The sequence below is a fragment of the Pteronotus mesoamericanus genome, unplaced genomic scaffold, assembly GCF_021234165.1.
Source record: "Pteronotus mesoamericanus isolate MK-2021 breed Mesoamerican mustached bat unplaced genomic scaffold, CSHL_Meso_final contig_177, whole genome shotgun sequence".
Classification (NCBI taxonomy): Eukaryota; Metazoa; Chordata; class Mammalia; order Chiroptera; family Mormoopidae; genus Pteronotus; species Pteronotus mesoamericanus.
In genome coordinates, this window is record NW_026555073.1 from 6,065,463 (window position 1) to 6,090,338 (window position 24,876).

General features: G+C 39.0%; 1 protein-coding gene and 1 pseudogene across 6 annotated transcripts in view; one reads left to right on the top strand and one right to left on the bottom strand.

The window, feature by feature from the left end:
* The window catches only part of LOC129065395 (putative P2Y purinoceptor 10), a 67,888-nt gene that overhangs the window by 5,548 nt on the left and 37,464 nt on the right, over positions 1-24,876 (bottom strand). The window contains exons 1-3 of one of the 6 annotated variants that reach the window (XM_054566654.1): positions 14,503-14,547; positions 13,131-13,230; positions 11,712-11,756 (exon numbers count right to left, since the gene is read on the bottom strand). The exons of 1 other annotated variant lie outside the window; for it this stretch is intronic. Coding sequence is in view for 2 of the 5 variants with exons in the window: in XM_054566652.1 (XP_054422627.1) it covers positions 11,712-11,756; positions 14,503-14,507 (50 nt within the window). In the remaining 3 variants the exon portion in view is untranslated. Of the gene's footprint in view, positions 1-11,599; positions 11,757-13,130; positions 13,231-14,502; positions 14,548-24,876 lie in introns of those variants that run through there. 4 more of the 6 variants (XR_008528582.1, XM_054566655.1, XM_054566652.1 and 1 more) reach the window with 4 other exon arrangements.
* Positions 3,244-5,386, top strand: LOC129065394 (SPARC-like protein 1; annotated as a pseudogene).

Sequence of the window (24,876 nt, forward strand, 5' to 3'; positions counted from 1 at the left end):
AAGTGCCATAGAAAACAAAGGAGAGGGGTTTTTTAAATTTTCTCTTTATAAGTAGCAGAATGACTCAATATTCTTTAAGCCTTGCTCTAGGAAATAGGATAAAAGAACAGAATCCCATGTTATTAATTCACAGATAAATTAGAGTCAACATTATGAGCTACCATTACTCTAGACAGTGCTTTCACTTTTCTGCCCCTTATATTCCGTTCTCTCTGTTGGCCTCCCTGTGATATGTTCTACAAAGTCATGCAGTCTTTTGCTTATGAATGTATGACTTAGAAAAGAGGGTGGAGAGGCGCTGGCAGGGGAAAAAACAGGAAATAATTATTATGTTTTGACTCTCAATGATGTGCCCCAGAATGCGCAATGGAATTTTTTGCATGCATTATCTAATTTAACTCTTACAACCCTCTTAAGAGGTAGGTACTCTTATCATTCTCACAGTGCAGATAAGGAAACTAAGGTTCAGAGAGAGAAAGATTCGGTTAATTTCTTGAGGTAACAAAGCTAGAAAATGGCAAAAATGAAATTCACTATTATGACTGCCTGGATCCAAAGTCTATGCTATTTTCACTATTCCACTAGCTTCTCCCCGCTCCGGAGGGACTGTTTAATACGATGGGGTTCCTCATGACACATGGGGTTCATAATGTGCCTTCAAAGGGCACAGTATGGCAGGACATTTCTAATCCCATAGACAACCCTATTATCTATTACTCTAGTTAGGCCATCAGGATATAACTGGAAACTTGTCCCCACACATATCACCAACCCTCCTTACCACCCACTTTGCCTTTAGTACTGGCACTGTTTGTACTCTCATCTATCATCTATGCAGAGGTTCTGAGAGAGCAAAGGAAAATGCATCAAGTGCATTTAAATTTCAGGAAATAAAAAACCTCTCGCACCCACCCATAGCACCCCTCCACTTCTGCAATTTACAGATCTGGGTATTTTTTTTTTCTCCCGCTTCAGTGGTATAGTAAGTTTCACTTACTAAAAGGGTGTCTTTGGTTCGCACTTTCCTGTTAAATAACAAAGCTCTATTGGTCAGAAAAGCAAGCTAGAGATCCAGTTCACACCTTTTTTCTGTGGGTCTTTATACCTCCGCAATTCACAGCTTATTGTGAGTTTAGAGATTTGCATAGCCTGCTTTCCACAACCTCCTCTCTTCTCCAAACTGAAAGGTTAAGTAGGGAGGTTTTTCTTCCCAAATTTGTTCAGTGGCAATTAAATGTAAAATCCCAGTGGCTGGGAGATGCTGATGGAATTTGTTTTGGGGAGGGCAAAAATATAAACTCTCAGAGAAGAAAAATTTAGTTTGCTGTGGACAATCTGTGAAAATGAGGAAGGTTAAGAAGGGAGAAAACTTAAGCCATGAACAGGAAAATGCTGAATGGAAGGACTAAATTGGAGTGTCTGCTTTATCTCTGTCTCTGTTTTTGCCCCTGCCCCTACCTTTCTCTCTTTTGCTCTGGCTCCACTGTTGACTGTTTCTGGTTGGTTTTGGCCCAGTGTGATGCCAGTCCCTCTCCCTTAGAAAACAGATCTTAAATCTCTCCCTATACAAAATATGTCTAAAGAATTTACATATATTTTCATTTCCTGTTTTAGACTGAGGTGTGAGGTTGGTGACTCACTCTTTAAGTCTGAGTTCCCTTTCTCAGGCCATGCCACGAGTCTCCTCCCACATACTCGAGTGGAAACTGGGGAGGTCCACAACCTCAATCATTATATTTACCCATATCCAATCAGATACCAGGTGACTCTCCCCCTTACAAAGCTCTCAAGTCCATCTTCATTCCATATGTACTTTTGCTACCGTCATCCTAATCCAGGCTACTGTTGTCACTCCTCTTGCCTATTATAGCAGATGTCTCAGCGGACTTCCTGGACCCCAGTCTTGCCCCTTGTAGTCCATTCCCCGTACTGCATCGAACACTAACATTAATTATGTCTACTGTTTCTTGAGGGCTGCCATTTACTTACAGTCTAGACACTCTTCACATATTATCCAGTTAATCCTCATAGACGTCCTATGGTTATTTCCATACTAAAAATGAGGAAATTGAGACCAAATGAGCTTAAGTAACTTTCACTAAAGTCACAAAATCTGAATATTGTAGTTATGGTGCATTATAATTGGATCCTATGCTTGTCTCCATACTCTCTCATCTTTGTCATGGCACCTACCACATTCAGTGTAATTCTGTTAACAGGTTTCTGTTTAATTAGATTCTGCACGCCTTGATGGCAGGGACTATGTCATTTCTTAACTTCTTCTTCTTTTGACACCATGGCTCAAGTGATTTTTCTTTGAGATATTGTATCATTCTTCTGCCTCAAAAACCTTTGCTTGTTCTCTATTGCATTAAGGCCAAACTTCTCACTGTGACCTTAAGGCCATACTTAATACGGCTCTTGTGCCCTCCCACGTTACCTCATGCCATTCTCTATGTTTGAACTACACTGAAGTGTTTTCACTTCTTAGAACAAGCCAAGCTTTTGTTCCTAAGTCCTCTGCATGTGTAGTTTCTTCTATCAGGAATTCTCTTCCTGTTGTTCTTCATATGTCTGACTCCTTTTGATCTCAGTTTTCAGATCAGACAGAACTTCACTGTCTGTCAGTCCTATCTAGGTAGTCATACACATCATTACACATTCTCATACTCTCTGTTCTTTTTCTTCATAGCATCAACATTTGTCATTTAGATTTTTTATACATGTTTATTGGCTAATTCACCAACTATGCTGTTAGCTCCCTTAGTGCCGTAACAAGATCTGTTCTATTCATCACCATATAGCCAAGATGTAGGCCTCTACATAGTAAGCACTCAAACAAAAGTAGTATAATTGACTTGAATTACATACAGAATAGTTCGAACTCCCTATTTGGAAGCCTTATGCAAAAATGCAAACCCTGATATGTCAATTAATAAGTTTCTGCTGCCTGAGTATATATTTAAGACCCTAAAGACCCTTCAGACCATTAAGACTCTAAAAATTAATCTTCTCATTAGGCTATTATCATCAACATTCCCTGCACCTATCCTTTTCAACTTATAAAAGTCATGCATGAGTGCACCACCCACGAAATATGGTGTTTGCCGTGTGGGAGAGGGACTCAGCACAGGGATCCTGGTGGATGTCCCTTCAGCTCTCTCCCCAGAGCCACAAACCTCAGATTCTCCTCATGTGACTCTAGTCCACTCTATCTTCCCTCTGCTGGAGCCCAGAACAAATGCACAGTTCATATCTGATCATTCCCAACCAATTTCTGATTCCTTGAGTTCTGCCCAATAGGCTGAAGTGCTAATAACACCTGATGACACCAAAGTGCCCATTTTAAGGGTTAAGGGTGCAGAAAATGAAAAGGAAACTACAGTATCCAAAGGAGACTATCACAACCATAATGCTGAAAAATCTTCAGTCCAAAAGTCAAAGGAGGGAAACCATGACTGGTCAGCAGATCAGGACCAGAGTTACAGCCAAGAGCTGAGATTACAATAGCGAAAGGAAACCAAAAGTGACTTAAGTGAGAATCTGGAGTATACTCCAACTGAAGGTATGTTGGACGAAGATGAGTGAGCCTCCAAAGAAGAACCTCCCAGAGAACATTGATTCCCTTGCTCCTGATAGTTCCATTGTAGATTGTGACCAACAAGAAAGCATCACAAAGACAGAGGAAAACCAAGAAAAGCTTATAAATAATTCACAGCCTCAATTGAACAGGAGCAGCAAACTTGGCAGAGACTTAAGTGATCAAGGAAACCAAGAGCAAGATCCAAACATTCTCAATGGAGAAGAGGAAAGGGGAAAAGAGAAAGGTGAAGTTGGTACCCACCATGATACCAACAAATGGAGAAAGAATTTCCCAAGGAATATTTTAAGCAAACAGGAAAAAGGCAGTACCCAACGTGATAATATTTTGAAAGAGTCCAATCAACCAACTCAAGTAAGGAAAGTGCAGAAAGATGCATTTGAGCAGGGGTCACAAAGAACAAGAAGAGGATAACTCCAATGAAGAAATGGACGATGAAAATGCATCAAAAATCAATAAGAACAATCAGGGTGGCAAATGGCTGAACCAAGAAGGAGAACCTGGCCTTGCAGTCATCAGCAACCCTGAAGAAATAGAGAAAAGACTTTCTGAGGTTTTCTTCATAGAGCCTACTGAGGATAGTGATAATGCCTCAGGCACAGTGCAAGTGACGACTATTTGACCAAAGGTGAGGCCTTCTAGGGGGCTAAAAGAGCAAATTCCAATTACTGTCACATCGAATATGAGAAGCAAAGAAAAGCAGCATATGAGAAGAGAATGTAGATACCATTGACCCTAGAGAATCCCAAGGGGTCCACAAAGGAGGGAACTCACCACATAAAGATGAAAGTTCAAGTGAAGGCAACGTGAGGGTATGCAATGTCTATTCTTGCATAAATTTACAGTGTAAAAGAGGACACGTGTAAGGATGACAAACAGGGAGAACCGCACTGTGTTTGCCAAGATCCAATCATTTGTCCTCCTTCAAAACTCATTGACTAAGTTTGTGGCACTGACAATCAGACCTATGCCAGCACCTGTCATGTGTTTGCTACTAAGTGCAGGCTGGATGGGACCAAAAAGGGGCATCAACTGTAGCTTGATTATTGTGGAGCCTGCAAATCTATTCCTGCTTGTATGAACTTTGAAGTGACTGAGTTTCCTCTAAGGATGAAAGGCTGGCTCAAGAATATCTTCATGTGCCCTGGGTGGTGTGGCTCAGTGGATTGAGTGCCAGCCTGTGAACCAAAGGGTTGCTAGTTCGATTCCCAGTCAGGGCACATGCCTGGGTTGCAGGCCGGGTCCCCAGTAGGGGTCGTGCAAGGAGCAAGCACACATGGAGGTTTCTTTCCCTCTCTTTCTCCCTCCCTTCTCCCTCTCTAAAAATAAATAAGTAAAATCTTTAAAAAAAAAAACCACTAAGCTCTAAAAAAAAAAAAGAAAGAAAGAATATTGCCATGCAACTATATGAACCTAACTCTGAACACCCTGGATATGTAAATGCAAAGCAGAGAAATAAAGTCAAGATAATTTACCTGGATGAAAAGACTCTTGGCTAGGGATCATTTCATCAACAATCTCTTAAGGGACTTTAAGAAAAAAAAATACCACATGTATTTGTATCCTGTGCACTGACAGTTTAGTGAATGTGGCCAACAGCCTGTGGACAGAGGCTTGACACAGTCCAAGATTACTCCTTTGCAAGCATCTCTGGTACACATAGAACATTGCATAACTTGCTTCTTCGATGAGTGTGACCCCAACAAGGATAAGCGCATCACCCTGAAGAAGCGGGGCCACTGCTTTGGAATTAAAGAAGACATAGATTAAAATCTCCTGTTTTGAATTAAGATCTGAAAGATTTCAAACTTTCCAGCATCCTCCTCTGTTCTGACCACTTCTGAAATACATGCAGCCATGATACTTGTCGATTTGTAATTATCAAAGTGTTTGCATGTCTGAGAAGACAGTGGGGGTAATTGCTTGATAACTGTGTGTACACCAGGCACTTAATATCAACTTTGGAAATAAAACTTTACAGTTAAGTAAATATATGCAAAATACTGTATGCTGTCTGTGAACAGGAGTTTAATTCATGATTTTGCATCCACGTATTAGATACATTTACTGGTCCATAGTATCATGTGCATGTCAAGAAAATGGAATAATGCTCTTTTGTTGTGAATGTGTACTATTTTTTATTGCATTAATACCCTAATAATAGCCCATAAATATCCCAGAAAGTCATGCCTATAGAAGCCTGAGAGAAGTACAAAATAATTAATTTAGAAATCACAGGTCAGTCCTCAGATATATATCCTATGAGTAGAAACCAGCCCAACCCAAGGTCTTAGAGTACTATCAATGCTATTATTTCCAAAATCATCTCAACCCCTTACTTTTGTTGGTTGTTATTCTGTGAAGGGAACACCTTTCTCACCTCTGATCTGCTACCTAAATGATGTATCACAAATGCAAATCTAGGCTACCATGTAACCACAGGAATTGCTTTTAACAATACACTCACTGCATTACATGAAATTTTTCCATTTAGAAAAATGTCTTAGTCATCTTAAAGTCTCCAGAACCTAGCAGGATGACTGGCACATAGTCATCCAGTTAATATCCTTAACTGAACAAATATTCTGCCTACAATAACTCTTACATTATTAAGTATTTATAGACCTTTCCACATTGGGCTGTGAGCTTATGAACTCAGGTGCCATGCCCTAAATTTCGTTATCATTCTCTTTCTCCCTAGTCTTAGAACAAAGCTAAACATAGAATACAATCAAAATAATTGATGTTAACTGGCTCATGTAGGGGTTAATCCCAAGGATTTAACCTCATTGATGTTGCATAACAACTTAGCTAACCAGGACCACACAGACAATAAATGCCAGGCAAAATTATAACCTATGAAAATGCCATCTTTTTAGTATGTACTTCAGACCCTAGTTCTATACTCATGGACCACCTAGACAAGAGATGAGAGCAGAATTGCCAGTGCCTGAAATATCTTCCTTATATTCAATCATATTTATTGTCATTCTATTAAAGTCATCCCAATTCTTTCCCTTTGCCCTCCTCCACCCATCCCCCACCAACTCCCACAGTCAATTCATACACTGTTGTCCATGTCCGTGGATCATTCATACATGTTCCTTGTCTAGTCCCCTCCCCTTATTTACACCATTAACCCCCTTACCCCATAGCCAAGTCCTGAAAACAGCCTAAATGCCCACCGGTCAATGAGTGGATCAAAAAACTGTAGTACATTGACACAGTGGAATACTACGCAGCAGAAAGAAAGAAGGAACTCCTAGCCTTCGCGACAGCATGGATGGAACTGGGGAGTATTATGCTGAGTGAAATAAGTCAGTCAGTGAAAGGCGGATATCTTCCTCATAAAAGTAAATATTTCTTGGTTCCTCCAGTGTGCACTGCTCTGTCCAGGGTACACACCGCCTACACCAAATATCAGGACCATCAGGAGGGACACTTCTTCTCTTGAAAGAAGAGTTTGGTGACAGGAGTTAACCCCTAATGGGAAACACAGTGTTCTAATCTAATCATTTGAGCAGAAAATCAGCTACATTTTTAAGCTAATACGATTATTTTCAATGGAGGTCAATACTTTAATTCTCTCTCAAGGTCCCATCTGAATCCTTATCTTTTTCTTATCTTTGGCAACCATATTCTGACTTCCTTCTTCCTTGTTCTCTTAGTGAAATGACAGGCTGCACGATAAGAATGTCTCTGAGGAAAGTCTCTGTGTCTTAGACTTTTACATTTTTCATTGTGTTTGGTGGGGGTTAGTTATATTTAGGGGCCCAGTTCATACACATTGATTTGTATAAATGAGAGTACGGGGATAGACACATATTATTGGAGCCTTAGGCAGTTTTACTTTCAACATTTCTCTCATGAGTTACTATCCCAAGCAACATCCATTGCCTTTCTCCCTCTGCTACTGAGGAAAATATGGACAAGGCAATGATAATAAGGTAGAAGTCTAATGAATATGGACACCTGAGAGATTCAAAGCCTGTAATTTCCAATATTTCAAGTACTCACCTGGCACCATGCATAGTGATTACACTACTATTGACTATATTTCTTGTGCAGTGCTTTACATCCCCATGGCTATTCTGTAACTACCAATTTGTCTTTCTCAATCCCTTCTCCTCTTTCACCCAGTCCCCCAACACCCCTCCCTCTGGCAACCACGAGTGTACTCTTGCGTCTATCAGTCAGTTTCAATTTTGTTTCTTCATTTATTTTTGAACTGGATGGTCTTTAAAGCCCACCCAGCTCTCACTTGCCATGACTCTGTAGACATGGCTCCTCTCAACCCCTGACACCAGTGCAGCCACCACCATCTCAAGCAACCTGACGATTTCCACTTGACAAAGTTATTATCATTACATCTCTCAATTGCTGTTAATTATTATTAAAGGTTTATATTGGAAATAATTAAGTTGGAAGACATCATCCCCATTTTACAAATCAGAAAACTGGGCCTCAAAGAACTGAATTTACCTGAGGACATAAGGCTAGCAAGTGACAGAGTAAGGAGGGTGGAACCTAGGCTTCTGGTGTCAAGGTAACTCCTCTTTTTCTAGTAAAAGTTTACAAAGCTTTACCCTCTCATCTGGCCCTCTTTTCATCCCTCCTCAAGTCACTAATACCACTAAGTGAACATACTTATCAATTTTGCTTCTCTCATTTCATTTGATGATAGTGCCAGTATGTGAGTTTGTCATTTTGGGAGAAGGGAAAATTAAACATGGAAGGGTTGCTGATGGGGGAGCTGCCCAATCCGTAAGGGACAACCTTTAGAGGCCCTTTTGGAAACTAAATTGCTTTGCCTTTGTTTTTAACACTTTTCTTCTTCTTTGAACCAGAAAAATCTCCCACAAATTGCCCAAGCCAGTCTGATCCCCATGAATTTGGTGTCCTTCATTCAATTGCTCACAACCATAGCCAAAGAAGAGCAACTGAATTTGAAACTCTGCTATTTCCTGAATTAATTAAAATTAACTCTAACTTTTCCATGAGCATTTGGATATATTATGCAAGTCTATATATTTTTCTATAAATTAGAGGAAGTGAAAATTATTTTCATCCTTGAAATTAATTAAGACAATTAGACTATTCACAAGCTAATATCTCAAGTTTGAATTGCTCTTGCCTGCATGAATCCTTATTAAATTTTTAAAATTATTTCTTAAAAAAGCATATTTAGATGTCATTTTTGCAGTTAGGGAAGTACTTTCAGAGAAGAAAGAATTATGTTCTTTGGGCAGACCTGAGTCTCTATCTTGATTCAGTTATCAGCTCTCTAGTCTGAAATAACTCACTCCTATCTCTGGGCTTCAGTTTCCTCATTTATGAAATTAGGATTGTAGTGTCTGCCACACAGATTGCTGTAAAGATTAAAAGGGAAATGTACGGAAAGTACCCACTTTCATGTCTGGTACACAGTAGACCTTTACTTATACAGAGAATAATCTCCAAGGGCCTTTGGTTGAATTCTGTACTTTCCTGAGTTTTAGAAATTCCCCAAAAAGTAGAGTTGTTAGATATAGCCTGCAGGACTAAGGCCATGATTCTTCATGTTTAATAGTGGGAAACATGTGTTACTTCAAAAAGAAAAGGTTTTTTTCCTTTTTCTGATTGTTGTTCAATTACAGTTGTCCCAATTTTTCTCCAGTTGCTTTCCCTGGCCCCACCCCACCCACCCATCCCCCATTCCTGTTCATATTGTAGTAAGTATATCTGGCACTCAGAACTATTTTCCTATAATACAAACTGATAAAAATACAGATCTACAAAATATTTTTTGGCTGTTATATACACTGTAATTGGAAAACTTGAATGTGATGGAGTAGGTTTCTCTAGGAGATCTTTCAATGTTTTTCAAATGGGACTTTGGTTTTAAAAGATTGAGAAATACTGACTGAGTGGCATTGTCACTGTGGAGATTAGATTTCAGATTTCCCTTGTCGTCTTTTTTTTTTAACCACTTGAAAAAAAGGGAATTTAATTGCAAAACACTTGCTTAAGGTCTAAAAGTTGAGGTTCTCACAATAACAGAATTCTGAAAAAATATGATGACCCTTGGTGAAAGTTACTTGGTTCTCCTTGTGATATAGACTATATTGCTGGAAGGTTCACTCTAGTTAGATTTCCATACTATGGCCCTATTTTTTACCACTTCATGAAAACTTTTCTCAGGTGCCTTGGGACCTAGAATCAAATCGCTGTATTACTAGGAAGGAAATTAAAGAGGATCTATTCCAAGCTTTCCTCCTTATTAATTGTAGGTTAGAATATTGCAATTCAGAAAAACAAATCATCGATTTGATCAGGACCACACAGTGAGTCACCAGCAGGACTTGCACTAGAACCAAGACCTATTGGTTCTTTGTATATTAATCCATCTACTATATCACTCTGCTTATGATGCATGCATATGAACCAAACGATGAAAATGTCCTACAAAATCCTTGATCTGGACTTTTGACCATATGTTTTTAAATAAAGCATAGACTACCTGCTACGCATTGCCCTGGTTATTAAAGCTTTTAAAAAGGATGGTTTCACAGCAGACAGATCTGTTATCTTTGCTAGAGCTGTGACATACAGCTATAGATTCCTTCCTCTTAAGGCAAAAATTGACTTACCTTAGACACAACTGGTTATGAAGAGCCACCCAGAAGTATGCCAACTCTTCTGATACCTTATGCTCCACCACAGCCAGAATTTGAGTCTGCGCAACTGGAACTCAACAACTTTCCAAAATAAACCCAGAAAGGAACTACTTTTGACCAAAAAGAGAGCTGTCTTCAACAGGATGTACCACAAAGACAATTACCTTGCATGCATGACCTGATTATTTGTATACCTTAGGCCATTTCCTGCCTCTGTATATCAACATATCACCTATTTTCAGCAGTGAATAACTTTACTGTATCACAACTGCTAAGAGATAAACTCAATTAATAGAAATGGTCATGACACCCCTGCCAACAATCCATTTGAACAGCCAAAATAAAAATGTCCCGACTTGCAGGATCCTTGCTACTGAGACTACTCTTCCCCCACCCCAAAAAAGCACAATAAAGTTTGTTATCATTTTATTTAGAATGATCCTGGCAGCAACTGTTATGGCACAGTCCACATTTAAGAACTCTGCAGCTGAAAATTTCTTTTGACTAAGTCATCTTGACTCAGAATCAGAGAGGTTGCTAGGACTCAGAGTGATGACAACAATGATTACCGCGATTACTGAGAGGTGCCTCTTTTTTGGGCTCTGTTTTTGAGTAGGATTGAACTTTAGTCAAAAAAATCACCTTTCAAAAGATTGAGAAATCTTTTGAACAGACCCTGAAATCATTTTATCAGAGTTTATCAACTGAGATATTTTCTCCTTTCCTAACCCAAAATCCAACATAGCTACAAATACATTTACAGTATTCTTTTGGAGATATGGGTTGCTATAGGGGAAGGGAGCATGATTTAAAAGACACAGGTTCTAGTTCCAGCGCTGCCACTGACTAGCTAAGTTATCCTAAGTGCCTTCACTGCCTCTCAGTTTTCCCATCTGTATTGTGAGGGATTTGGATCTCTAAGAGCTTTTTCAGCCCCCAAATCTATGATCTCCAGTTCTTTCCTTCACTTTTGATAGAATTTTCTATATGTTGCTATACCTATGAAAGCTAAACTTACCAAAGCAAGGGGCTTATACATAGAAACTTTCTTTCATTATGCAGCTAGATAAATAATATAGAGCAGAAATTTAAATCCTCTTTTTCTTGCTGAATATGTCAAGTTCTCACAATAGTCCCATTGAACACACTCTTTCTTATCACTTGTGCCATACTCCTAGGCTGCTAAAGAAACAGCCCTTAGCAAACAGCGAGCTGCATCACAGGCTCCATTGCTCCTGTATTACGGTGGAAACTGATGGCATTAAGTCACACTTTGTCCTCTAGTCAGACTCAAGGGAAATCACCATCACTTTTTCTTTAAGAAGTTTGAAATGAGAAACCAGAGATCATTTTTAATTTGGACAATGGTCCCACATTTGCTGCTGTCTTGAATCTTCATGCCCCCACCAGTCTTCACAAAACCACCAATTCCCAGACACTACACTGTAACTTACCCTGGAGACTTGCCGGGTTTAGCACTCTTGTTTCTTTGCAGAGAGCTGGGGGTGAAAAAATATAACTCTGGGTCACACGGATCTTGCTGATAACTGACAAATTTGTTGTTAAAAGCGGAAGTTAACTAAATGTTGTGCCTCACCACAGAAGCCTTATTTGTAGAGAGAAGGTAAGTCCCTCAAGCAGATGACGCTAGTAAAGGTTTATTTCATCTTTACTTGATTGGTGCAAAGAAACTCAAAGAAAATGGAGCAAAAGACTGCAAAATCAAACAATGTCTTCATATCAGCCTGGCTCACTCTTCCTCACCTTATCTCCTTGTACCACAACCCACATGCCTCTCTTTCTCACTAGATTCCAGTAGGCTCCATGGCAAGATGCAATTTTGAGGCAAAATCTGAAGGGAGTTTAACCTAAGAACAAGAAAGCTCCACTTCATTCAAGCATGAGGGGCAGAGAGTGAAGAAATCTCAAGAATACAAGTCAGAACTAATAGCAGCAATGAGATAGGAGAGTAAGAAGCTAGGAAAACTTCTTTGGCAAGTGCAATAGGGAAACTGAGACTGGCCAACCAATTTAAAGCCAGGTACAGAAGGTCACCTCCCTAGCAATAACATCTAAGCCTCACCTGTGTTTCAGTTCCAGGCCCAGAAAAAACAGCAAAACTAGGTGGGCCATGTCACAACCAGCTACAATAACTAAAGAACCTCTTCCCACCACCCTGGCACTGACCAATCAGTGGAGACCACGACCCTGAAAGGACGCACCTGGAGATCTGATAAATGTTCTACTGAAACTCTCCCCCTAAGACCTCCCCTAAGATTCCCCTCTGTAAGACAGGAATAAAAGCCTAAAGACAAAGGATGCGACATGCACCCGCATGCACACTCTCCACCCAGGAAGCGGTCTGCACCATTCTCTTCTTCATTCCCCACTTCTTTCCCCATAGGCACGTGTCTCCTAAATGCTAAGGCGATGGACAGCTGCAGCTTGCCCCAGGCTGATCCCCTGACCCTGTCCACAAAGCTCCCTTTTCTGTGACTTCCCAGTGAACTGAGGCAGCCCCGTCTGGGCACTCTTGTTGCTTCTTCTCTGCTAAGCTCTTCCTTGTCTCACTGTCCCCAGATTTAATAAATGGACCCTCACAGTTGCCTGGACTTGTGTCATGAAACCTTTCCTACACAAAGCCAAGCACGTGCTCACCACAGCTGGCCCTTGGCAGACCCACTCAGGGCCAGGTCCCCTGTCTGGTAACAGCAGGACTACATTTGTTTAAGCTGTTCCCTCCATCTGGAGTGCATTTCTCTCAGCTTATCTCAAGGTTTAGAACTTAATGTGTATTTTAGTTCTTTTCACACATCTCTTACCCCCTTACTATATGACAAACTTCTTGAGGGCAAAGATCATGTCTGACTTACCTCCGTATTTCCAACCAGTGCGACCCAAGGCCCCTACATCAATGTTTGTTGAATGAATAAGTGAAGGGATGAATGAGAAAAGTAAATGTTCAAATAACGCCTGAAAAAATAAACGAACAGTGTTCATTACGGAGTCTCCCCACAGATTAGTAAGACTTCCGTCTTTATGTATAATGTCTAAGGGGATTTTATAAGTATGCAAATAAAGAAAGATCATACTGCTAGGGACTATAGTGTCAGCCAAGTCTGTAGTGTTTCTGAGAAACAAGATTTGCAAAGCAGCATGAACTTCTTGTGGCCATGCGAGGGAACCATACACAGAAACCACAGACTAGGACTGCGAAGAGCCTTCTGGCAAATTGCCATAGCAAAAGGGAGAAGGGGAAAAATTTACTTTGCATATTGTTTGTTAGGTCAAACATGAGCATTTGGATTTATTAATAAGAGTGAATAAAGAAGGAAGTGGATGACGTTTCTTGTAATAGGACAACCTGGACCTGCAACAAGCTCTCCTTATAAAACCAGCACCCTGCCCTGACTGGTGTGGCTCAGTGGGTTGAGCGATGTCCTATGAGCCGAAAGTTTGCCAGTTTAAGTCCGGTCAGGGCACATGCCTGGGTTACCAGCCAGGTCCCCGGTTGGGGGCGTATGAGAGGCAACCAATCGATCGCTGTTTCTCTCACACAGTGATGTTTCTCTCCCTCCCTTTCTCCCTCCCTTCCCCTGTCTCTAAAAATAAATAAATAAAATCTTTTTTTAAAAGCAGCACCTTTCAAGAACTAGATGGAGCCACGCCCGATACTGAACAATGTCTCCTACAAGTTTCAAGGGCATTAGGAGAGGAAAAAGAAACCTTTTTAGCACTAGAGCCTAAGAAATTGAATTGATTGATGAAAAGGCCATGACCTTGTGAGGACTGGCAAAGGGAGAGGGCACCCCTCCTGGCTGAGGTATACAAATGAAACATGCTTGACCTTGCAATCCCCTTCTTAGTTCTGATTTCATATATTTATCCAGCTCCAATCTGTTGTTAATTTAATATTTTGACTTGGCATCCCTACTTAAGGGAGAATATACTGACAGGCCAACACACATTTTAGTCCATTTGGCAGTTCTGTTCCTTACTATAAATTATTAAATCGGCTTTCTGGTACAAATCCATCCCTTGTGAGTTTGGGTAGCATGAGCCAGTTTTCCTAGGGTATGATCCTACTCTGGACAAAGAAAATTCCAGACCTGTTAAGCTTTAAAGCCAAACCGTGGGAGAGAAAGAGAAAAGGAATGCTTTCCTGACAATTAGCTATTGTCATTACCTCCCACCTTCATTTCACAGACACTTTAATATTGCTAAGAAGAAAACCTGCTTGCTTACCTCATTTCTCTGTTGCACGCAACCACCCTCTCCTTTCATTGGCCTATAAAAGGGAAGCAAAAGTAGCTCAGAAACTGGTGAACCAATTTAGGCAAAGGAAACTTCTACTCAGGTTAAGCTATGAGTTTTAATTAAAACAAAGAAAGCTGTGGACAAACAAAAAATGCTCATAATTTAACAATCATATTCAATTGACTTTTAGAAGAGAGTCTACTAATGAGTATGACTGACAGTCTAGGAATCATTATCACCTCAAACTAAGTAATAAATATCCAGCCATGAGTCTAAAAAAGTAGTACAGTTGTTGCACTTTGCCCATAGTTCTGAACTCTTTACTTCTCTCTGTATTCTCTCAAAGTTTACTTTAATTGGTGTATCATATATTACCTGGGCTGGGGCAAGTTTATAAATTGGTGCTTTAAAGGCTTTTGGGTCTTCTCTAACAGTAACAGTAGATTAGGTGTGATAGCTACTATTGAGGACATTACTCATTAAAATACATTGTTGGTTTTGGTTTTGTTTTTTTTTTTTTGGCCCTGGATGGTGTGGCTCAGTGGACTGAGTGCCAGCCTGCGAACCAAAGGGTTGCCGGTTTGACTCCCAGTCAGGACACATACCTGGGTTCCGAGCCAGGTCCCCAGTAGGGGGTATGTGAGAGGCAACCACACATGGATATTTCTTTCCCTCTCTCTCTCCCTCCCTTTCCTTCTCTATAAAAATAAAGAAATAAATAATCTTTAAAACACACTGTTTTTCTGGGGGACCCGAGAATACCACCTAATCTTAGTATTAGAGAGAACTAGATTTTTCCTTAGTAATTTGTTTAATTTGGTTCTTATGCATACTGATAATTGTATCAAGTCTTTTTTTACATGGTCTGATGAAAAGTCTGGAACTAATTTACTATATTGGCACTAAGTTTGGAGATCTTTCTATGGTGTGCTTTTTAAATTTTTTTAATTAAAATTATTGGGGTGACATTGCTTAATAAAATTATATAAGTTTCAAATGTACAATTCCATAATATATCATCTGTATATTGCTTTGTGTGTTCATTACCTAAAGTCAAGTCTCCTCCTATCACCGTTTATTCTACCTCTCCCCACCCTCCACTCCCCTTTTCCTTTTATAATCACAATAGTGTGTGTCTGTGCGTTCTTATTTGTTTGTTTGTCTTGTTTTTTGTTTGTTGCTTTCAGCTTTATGTCCCACATTCAAGTGAAATTATATGGTCCTTAACTTGTCTATCTTATTGTGCTCAGTATGTGGTACATATATACAACGGAGTACTACTCAGACATAACAAGGGATGACATAGTGTCATTTGTGACAACATGTACGGATCATGAGAATATGGCTTGGGTTTTTTTAATTATTCTACATCATGGCTCTAATTTTTTGTTCTTGACCACTTTTTCTTTATTATTTTCCACTTTACTATTTATTTGTATTATCTTGTTATAGTATGAATCCTTCCAAACCACCACCTTCAATCTTTTCTGGAGTAATAGTGGAACAAAAAAAAGTGGGGGAAAAAGAAAGAATGAATTGTGACCTCAATTCCTTTTGCATTAGAATAGTGGATATTAATTGCTTTAGATAAACTGTCTTCAGAAGTTTTCCAAATATGATTTTATATCCACAGAGTATCCCTGCACTTTGTTTGGAATTAATCATTCAATGTAGTTAAGGAGCTACAACAGTGAGAAATGCTGTTGAATGCTTAGTAGTAAGAGTGGAGTCAGAAGCATAAAATATGTCCCGTATCCTTCAAGAGTCCACTTTAAGTAACAAGTAGATCACTCATAAAATAATTAAAAAAACAAGCATAGTATATGATTTATTATTAAGTTGTGTGAAAGTTAAGAAAATGACTTCATTAGGGGCTGGGCCTTTTTGGGAAGGTTGGGTGGTCCTTGCTAAATAGACAAGTTTGGTATAAGCAGGGTTCCCAATGGGCAGAACATGTCCCACTGGAAACACGCAATGTTATTTTTGGTAGCACAAGAAATAAATTTTTAAACATTTTCAAGTTATATTTTTGTTTTAAGGCTTTAAAATGTGGTATAATTAACACTTCAAATGTTTTATTTCATGGAGACTATTACTTAGCATTAGGCTATAGTAGGCAGCTGAACTTTAAAGTGTGTTATTAAACACACACAAATAAAAGTATAGAAAATAAGCAGACAGCAAAGATTATGGAGGGCCATTTGAATATCTGAAATTTGGCATATACCAGTTTAAGGAGAGGAGAGAAGGCAAGGCTTTTCAGAAGAGAGAAATAATTTTCCTGAGGAAATGAATGAAGAGTAAATATATACTCTTTGTGTGATAGTGAGGACAAACTTTTGACTAAAGCATAGGGCATGTTAGGGAAAAAGGAAGAAGCGTGGAAGGTGGAAGCATACAAAGAAAATCTTAGAGTACAGAAACCATAGGACACAGGAAGTCTTGAAGGCTTCTAGACATAGCGGAGGACAGGAGATAAAATCTCTTGTTTATTTAGTGTTCTCTAGGTACTGGCCATACTTCTAAGCAATTTACACGCATCATCTCATTTAATCCTCAGAACAATCCCATGGAATAGAGGCTAATATTATCTTCTGTGTTACCCGTGAGTGACTCATAGCACAGAGAGGTTAACTTTCCTAAAGTCATACAAGTAAGTGGGAGAGGCACGATTCAGACAAAGTCTGTCTGTCTCCAGAGCCCAATCTGTTTTTCTACTACTCCCTGAAAAATCTCTGAGACCAAGGTATACAGAATGAATTGGAGAAGAAGCAATACAGGAGGTGGAGGGCCCTTCTGGAGAATGTACCAGTAATTTAAATTTAAGATGAAAGAGCACAGATTAAGGAAGTGATGGTAAGAATAAAGATAAAAGGTAATTTCAAAAGAATTATTTTTCTCAAAAGAGCACTTAAAACTTCAATAAGTAGACGGAAAGAGGAAATGAATCTTCACAAGTAGGAATAAGTCTTTAAGGGGTTTAATTTTGGCATATTTTTCATTATATTTTTTAATCATACACTGAAATATCTTCCTTCAATGAAAAAATACATTGTAGCTAGAAGAGGTGTTCCTTTTAGTGAACCCCAGAGGTTTGTTTTGAAGATGGTTATCAGCACAGGGCAACTTCTTAAGACCCCCTGTGAGGAACCTACAGTCCTGAAAAGGGAAATGGTTTCTTCTTACAGGATGTGAATTTCTAAAGAAATGTATTTCAGAGAATTTCCATATGAAGAGGTTTCCTTCAGCTAAACAACTGGTTGCTTGTGTATACATGCTGTGAATTAACATGAATGATGGAATCCCCCCAGTTCTTCGTGATTTATTTGGTTTTGTTACACAGTAAGTAGTTAGTTTATTATTAACAAACAAAGGGAGCAAATGGAATCAAACATTAAGTCTGATTAACTAGAAGGGACAGCTTCCAGACATTCCAGGGGCTAGCCACACTGCCCTGCCAAGGGGATTAACATCCCTTTGTTTCCCTCCCTTTATGAGAGAGTAGTGACTGGCTTTCCAATCTTTCAAAGGCCCAACCAGCTCCTTCACAAGGATTGCTGGAGTGAGGGGAAAAGAGAAAAGGGGAAAGCCCTTTGCAGGGTACATGTGCAGTAGAAGCCAGGATGGTGCAAAGGAAGATTATTCTGCTGAGGCATGTACAGCAGGAGCCAAAATGGTAAGCACGAAGGGGAGGAGTCTAGCCTGGGAAAGTCTGGAGAAAGACCAGATAAGGACACAGGCACAAAACCCCGGAAGATCCAGGAAAGATTTGGGTTAGGGGGACACCAGCACAACCCCCAGAGAATTAGGAAGAATATTGGTTATTTGAAGGAAAGCTAACTTCCCTTCCCAAGGAGATATAATCAAAGCTTAACAAAGGTCTGGAGCTCGTTTGTTTGCACTCTCTCTCTTTGTAGCAGCCTTGTGGGTTTGGCAGCTACACAGGCTGAAGTGCATGCCCATGTGCAGTGTCAGTCACAGTTTGGGTGCCATCAATCCTTGGTGGCAGAAATGAAGATGAGGAAATGAGACACAGAGAAGTTCTGCCTTTCTGGGTCCTGGCCTTCCTGGGCCTGATGGGCAAGGGCTTGGGTGTGGGTCTGTGGCCCCGGAGGCTGGACTTCTTCTGCACCAAGATGAAGCTGACCAACCTGGCTGTCCAAGACACACCAGGCACCTGGAGGTAGTCTTTGGTTTTCATTCCAATAAATCTTGCCAATATTGCTCTCATCGTCCTATGGATGAATCCCCAAAATGCTTTTCTTGCAACTCCATAGAAGAATCCTATTTACATGTCAATAATTTCTATATAGTCAAAGGTATGAACAATGAGCAAGAAGAAAAAGGATGACGAAAAGGTCTACCTTGTCTCAGTTTCTTATTTCAGGCTCTTAGCTATGAGATTTACTATCTTTGTACATATCACTAAAACTAATTGTTGGGGGAAATGGTGTGATAGAAGACTATAGTTGGGCCCTGTCTTCCTTTGTGGCCTTTTTGTTCAGCTTTCCCTCCAAGGGAAATGGTGCTTTCCTAGACCTTCTGGGTTTCTGTTGTCACAAATAATGCGATCTAGGTAAATTCTTAATACTAAGACAGGAAGGATTTAGGAACTGAGCACTGCAAACGCAACCAAACAGATTCCAAGTGTCTGTGAATTCAGGCAATGACAAAGAGCAAAAGCTTCTACAAACCAGCATTGGACAAATTAGCTATTAATCAAAGTCCTCAAATTAGCAATTCTCAAGCTTTTTTGGTCTCAGACCACTGTACACACTTAAAAATTTTGAGATGCTGAGAGCTTTCATTTATATGGGTTGTATTCATCAATATTTACCACATTAGACATTAAAAACTGATGTTTAAGAATGTTAATTTACTAACCCATTTAAAATAATAATAAACCCATTATATATTAATAATAAATAACAGATGTAATTAACTTAGAAATACACTGAGAAGGGTGATATTGTTTTACATTTTTGCCTACCTCTTAAGTGTCCTGTTTGATAGAAGATATTTGTATTCTCATATCTCTTTTTTCATTCGATCTGTATTGATATATTGTTTTAGTTGTAATGTTGGAGAAAAATAGTTGGCCTCACACAGGTACATGGATGAAAAAAGGAGGAGCATTTTAATACGCTTTTTATATGTGTTCATATTTTCCTTTGATACAACACTAACACTAGACAAGTAGCAGTTTTTTAAAAGATGATAGCAATGTGGATTATGAAAGCATATCAAGGAACTTTTCATACTCTATTTCATTAAAGTTCATTGATTTATCTTGCACTTTGAGTGGATCTTTTAGCCATGCATTACTTGTAACAATATGCATTAGTCTTTTGGAAAATATTGGTTAATTGAGTTATGCAACTGTTGATACAAGTCACTATACAGAATAAAAAAATGCATCACATCTATGCACTCTAATGTTCATTGCAGTGTTATTTACTATATAGCCAAGGGCTGGAAACAGCCTTAGTGCCCAGCAGTAAATGAGTGGATCAGAAAACTGTGGCACATTTACACAATGGAATACTACAGAGCAGAAAGAAATAAGGAGCTCCTACCCTTCGCGGCAGCATGGATGGAACTGGAGAGCATCATGCTAAGAGAAATAAGCCAGGGGGTGAAAGACAAATACCATATGATCTCACTTGTAAGTGGAACCTAATCAACAAAACAAACAAGCAAGCAAAATACAACCAGAGACATGGAAATAAAGGACAAACTGACAGTGACCAGAGAGGAGGGAGGAGGGGGGTAAGCAAAGAAAGAAGGGAAACACGTGCAAAGGACCCATGGACATGGACAACAAGGTAGAATTGACTGTGGGAGCAGAGTGGTGGGCAGGGCGTTAGAGAGCAAGGGGAGGAAAGTTGGGACAACTGTAATAGAACAACAGTAAAATAAAAAAAGTAATAATACTGAAAGTAAACTAATTGAAAAAAAATTTAATAAATAAATTAAAATGGGAGAAAACACCAATGTTTTGTAGTCAAAACATTCACATGCTGAAAAAGTTTTTTTCAAGCACATACTTTTTGGAAGAATGTTTATAAACCATAGGCAAAATCTAGGAAGAACATATTGTTTCTTACAGTAACTGTATAATGTAAACTGTTGGCTGGTATGTCTGGGGAATAAAATTTTCGTGCTAATCAAATACTCTGCAATATTATACCATAAGTATTATAATTTCTAAGTGTTAGAAGCTCAATATTACACTATATTTGCTTATAAAAATATAGAAAGGCACTTCAGAATCTTGCTGAGCTTGTGCTATAATTTTGACATAAGCTTCACTGTAAATGAGTTTCCTTCACTAGAGTTCTAGGTAAAAATACTTCAGGCAATAAATTCATTGTATTAATGCTCATTGTCATTCGCAGGAAGACTTTGAGGAGGAGGGCAGGTGCCATTTGAGTTGGAGGGAGAGGAGAAGGCAGCGCCTCTGTGTTTGACCAAACAACACAACCAACTCCAGCTTCGGGCCAGCATTGTTTCATTGTTCTTAAGGTACCCCCTGGCCCCCTCCCCAAACCAATCTTCAAAGATTCTCCTCTGAAAATGCAAATACACTGTGAGGTGTGTGCACTAGTATTAATTATGTCTTTGTTTGCAAAGGGTTAATAAAGAAATGACACAGGATAGAAAATGGTAGCATCTGGAGGAAAAAAAAATGCATCTGTTAGAGAAGTGAAGTACCCATGCTAAATATTGTCTACTTCACAGTTTTGCTTAGGATCTCAGTTATGACAAACTACTGTCACAGATGTTGAAAACAACATTCTATAATCTTTCCTTGCATTGGCTTCTATGTTCATTGTTTCTAGTGAACCCAAATGAATCTCGAGTTGCCAGATCTAATGCATTTGCATAATTTGTGTTACCCAAGCTGTTTCCCTTTGTGAAGATTAAAAAAAGAAAAAAGCTTAAGCAAAGTCATAAATAAAGGCAAACAAAGCCCCTTTGGGGGAAGACAAATAAAATGGCTACTTGTAGAGCTGTTAATAATCTTTTTAAAAAGCATTAGATTTGTTACTGTAACCACTGGTTTCAGTAGAGAAGTGTGTAAGAAATAGGAAGTTGTCGAGCACATGGTGATGTGTGCAACTTGTCCCAGGTTCAGATTTTAACTTGAAAACTCAAATTTTAACTTTGGTGCCAAATACTTCTCAGTTGTTTTCCTTAAAGTGACAGTTCACTTCAATCATTTTTAAGAAACATTTGCCAAATATCCAAATCTGAATAATTATAATTTTCTTTTATTTACAATCAATATTACTTTGTATTAATTTCAGGTGTACAGAATAGTGGTTATGCAATAATATACATTACAAAGTGATTCTCCTGATATTTCCAGTACACAATCGGCCCCATACATACATAGTACAGTAAGACTGATTATATTTTCTATGCTGTACTTTATATCCCTATGACTATTTGGGAACTACCAAGCTGTACTTCTCAATTCTTTCAGTATCTTTCCCTTTTTACTGTTGTTCAATTCCAATTGTCCCACTTTTTCCCCCGTTGCTCTCTCCTGCCCCACCCACCAACCCACCCTCAGCCCGTTGTCCATGCTTATGGGCCTGCTATACATGTTCCTTAACTTGTTCCTTCCCATTCTTTCCCCCATAATCCCTCCTCCCCTCTGGTCACTATCGGTTTGTTCATTTCAATGTCTCTGGTTATATTTTTCTTGCTTGTTTTTCGTGTTGATTAGGTTCCAGTTATAAGTGAAATCATATGGTATTTGCCTTTCGCCCCCTGGCTTATTTCACTTAGCATAATGCCCTCCAGTTCCATCCATGCTGTCGCGAAGAGTAGTAGTTCCTTCTTTCTTTCTGCTGCGTAGTATTCCATTGTGTAAATGTACCACACTTTTTTGATCCACTCATTTACTGACAGGCATTTAGGCTGTTTCTTTTGAATTGGTGTTTCAGGGTTCATAGGGTATAATTCCAGCAGTGGAGTCACTGGATCAAAGGCAGTTCCATTTTCAGCTTTTTGAGGAAATTCCACACTGCTTTCCACAGTGGCTGCACCAGTCTGCATTCCCACCAACAGTGCACTAGGGTTCCCTTCTCTCCACATGCTCACCAGCACTTGTTTGTTGATTTCTGTATGATGGCCATTCAGATCACTGTGAAGTGGTACCTCATGGTGGTTTTAATTTGCATCTTTCTGATGGCTAGTGATGATGAGCATCCTTTCACATGTCTCTGGGCCCTGTGTATGTCCTCGTTGGAGAAGTGTCTGTTCAGTTCCTTTGCCCATTTTTTAAGTGGATTGTTTGTCTTCCTGGAATAAAGTCGTGTGTGTTCCTTTTATATTTTGGAGATCAAACACTTGTCTGAGGTATCATTGGCAAATATGTTTTCCCATATGGTTGGTTCCCTTTTCATTTTGTTGATATTTTCTTTAGCCATGCAGAAGCTTTTTAATTCGATGTAGTTCCAATTTTTTATCATCCTTTGCCCTAGGGGATGTATTAGTGAAAAAATTGCTGCATAAGACATCTGAAATTTTCCTGCCCTTGTTCTCCTCTAGGACTTTTATAGTGTCACAACTTATACTTCAGTCTTTTATCCATCTTGAGTTTATTTTTGTGTATGGTGTAAGTTGGTGGTCAGATTTCATTTTTTTGCATGTAGCTGTCCAGCTCTCCCAACACCATTTATTGAGGAGGCTATTTTTACTCCATTTTATGCTCCTGATACCTTTGTCAATTAATTGACCATAGAGACATGGGTTTATTTCTGGGCTCTCTATTCTGTTCCATTGATCTATGTGTCTGTTCTTATGCCATCAGCAGACTGTTTTGATTACAGTGGCCTTGTAATATAGTTTGATATCAGGTAGTGTGATCCCTCCTACTTTGTTATTCTTTCTCAAAATTGCTGAGGCTATTCAGGGTCATTTATGGTCCCATATAAATTTTTGAAATATTTGCTCTATATCTGTGAAATGTCATTGGTATTTTAACATGGATTTCATGGAATCTATAGATTGTTTTGGGTAGTATTGACATTTTGATGATGTTAGTTCTTCCAATCCATGAATATGGTAAGTGCTTCCATTTATTTGTGTCTTCCTTAATTTCTTTCTTCAATGTTATGTAGTTTTCTGAGTACAGGTCTTTTACCTCCTTAGTTAGGTTTATTCCTAGGTACTTTATTTTTCTTGTTGCTATAGCAAAGGGGATTTCTTCCTAATTTCTGTTTCTGATATTTCATTGTTAGCGTACAAGAATGCCTTTGATTCCTGAATGTGGACTTTGTATCCTGCTGTTTTGCAAAATTCACTCATTAGATCTAGTAGTTTTTTGAAGGAGTCCATAGGGTTTTCTATGTACACTATCATGTCATCTGCAAACAATGACAGTGTTACTTCCTCCTTTCCAATTGGGATGTCTTTTATTTCTTTTTCTTGTCGGATCACTGTGGCTAGAATTTCCAATACTACATTGAATAAAGTGGTGAAAGCAGACGCTCTTGTCCTGTTCCTGATTTTTGTGGGAAAGCTTTTAGTTTTTTCCTGTTGAGTATGATGTTGGCTATAGGTTTCTCATATATGGCCTTTATTATGTTGAGGTATGGTCCTTCTACTCCTACTTCACTGACTGCTTTTATCATAAACGGGTACTAGACTTTATCATCAAATGCTTTTTCAGCATCAATTGATATGATCATATGGTTTTTGTCTTTCATTTTGTTAATGTGATGTATTATGTTTATTGATTTGTGTATATTGTACCATCCTTGCATCCCTGGGATGAACCACACTTTATCAAGGTGTACGATCTTTTTAATGTATTGCTGGATCTCGATTGTCAATGTTTTGATGAGTATTTTGGCATCTATGTTCATCAGCAATATTGGCTTGTAGTTTTCTTTCTTTGTTGTGTCTTTATCTGGTTTTGGGATTAGGATAATGCTAGCCTCATAAAAAGAGTTTGAGAGTCTTTCCTTTTCTTGGATTTTTTGGAATAGTTTGAGAAGGATCAGGGTTAACTCTTCCCTAAATGTTTGGTAACATTCACCTCTGAAGCTGTCCAGCCCAGGGCTTTGGTGTGCTGGGAGTTTTCTGATTACTGCTTCAATTTCACTAGCTGTTATCAGTCTCTCAGGCTTTCTGCTTCTTTTTGACTCAGCTTTGGAGGATTATATGTTTCTAGAAATTTGTCCACTTCACCCAGGCTGTCAAATTTCTTGGCATACAAGAAACAAATTTCTTGGTTGTTTATAGTAATTTCTTATAATCCTTTGTATTTCTGTGGTATCAGTTGTAATTTCTCCCTTTTCATTTCAAATTTTATTTATTTGGGTGTTCTTGCCTTTTTTCTTGATG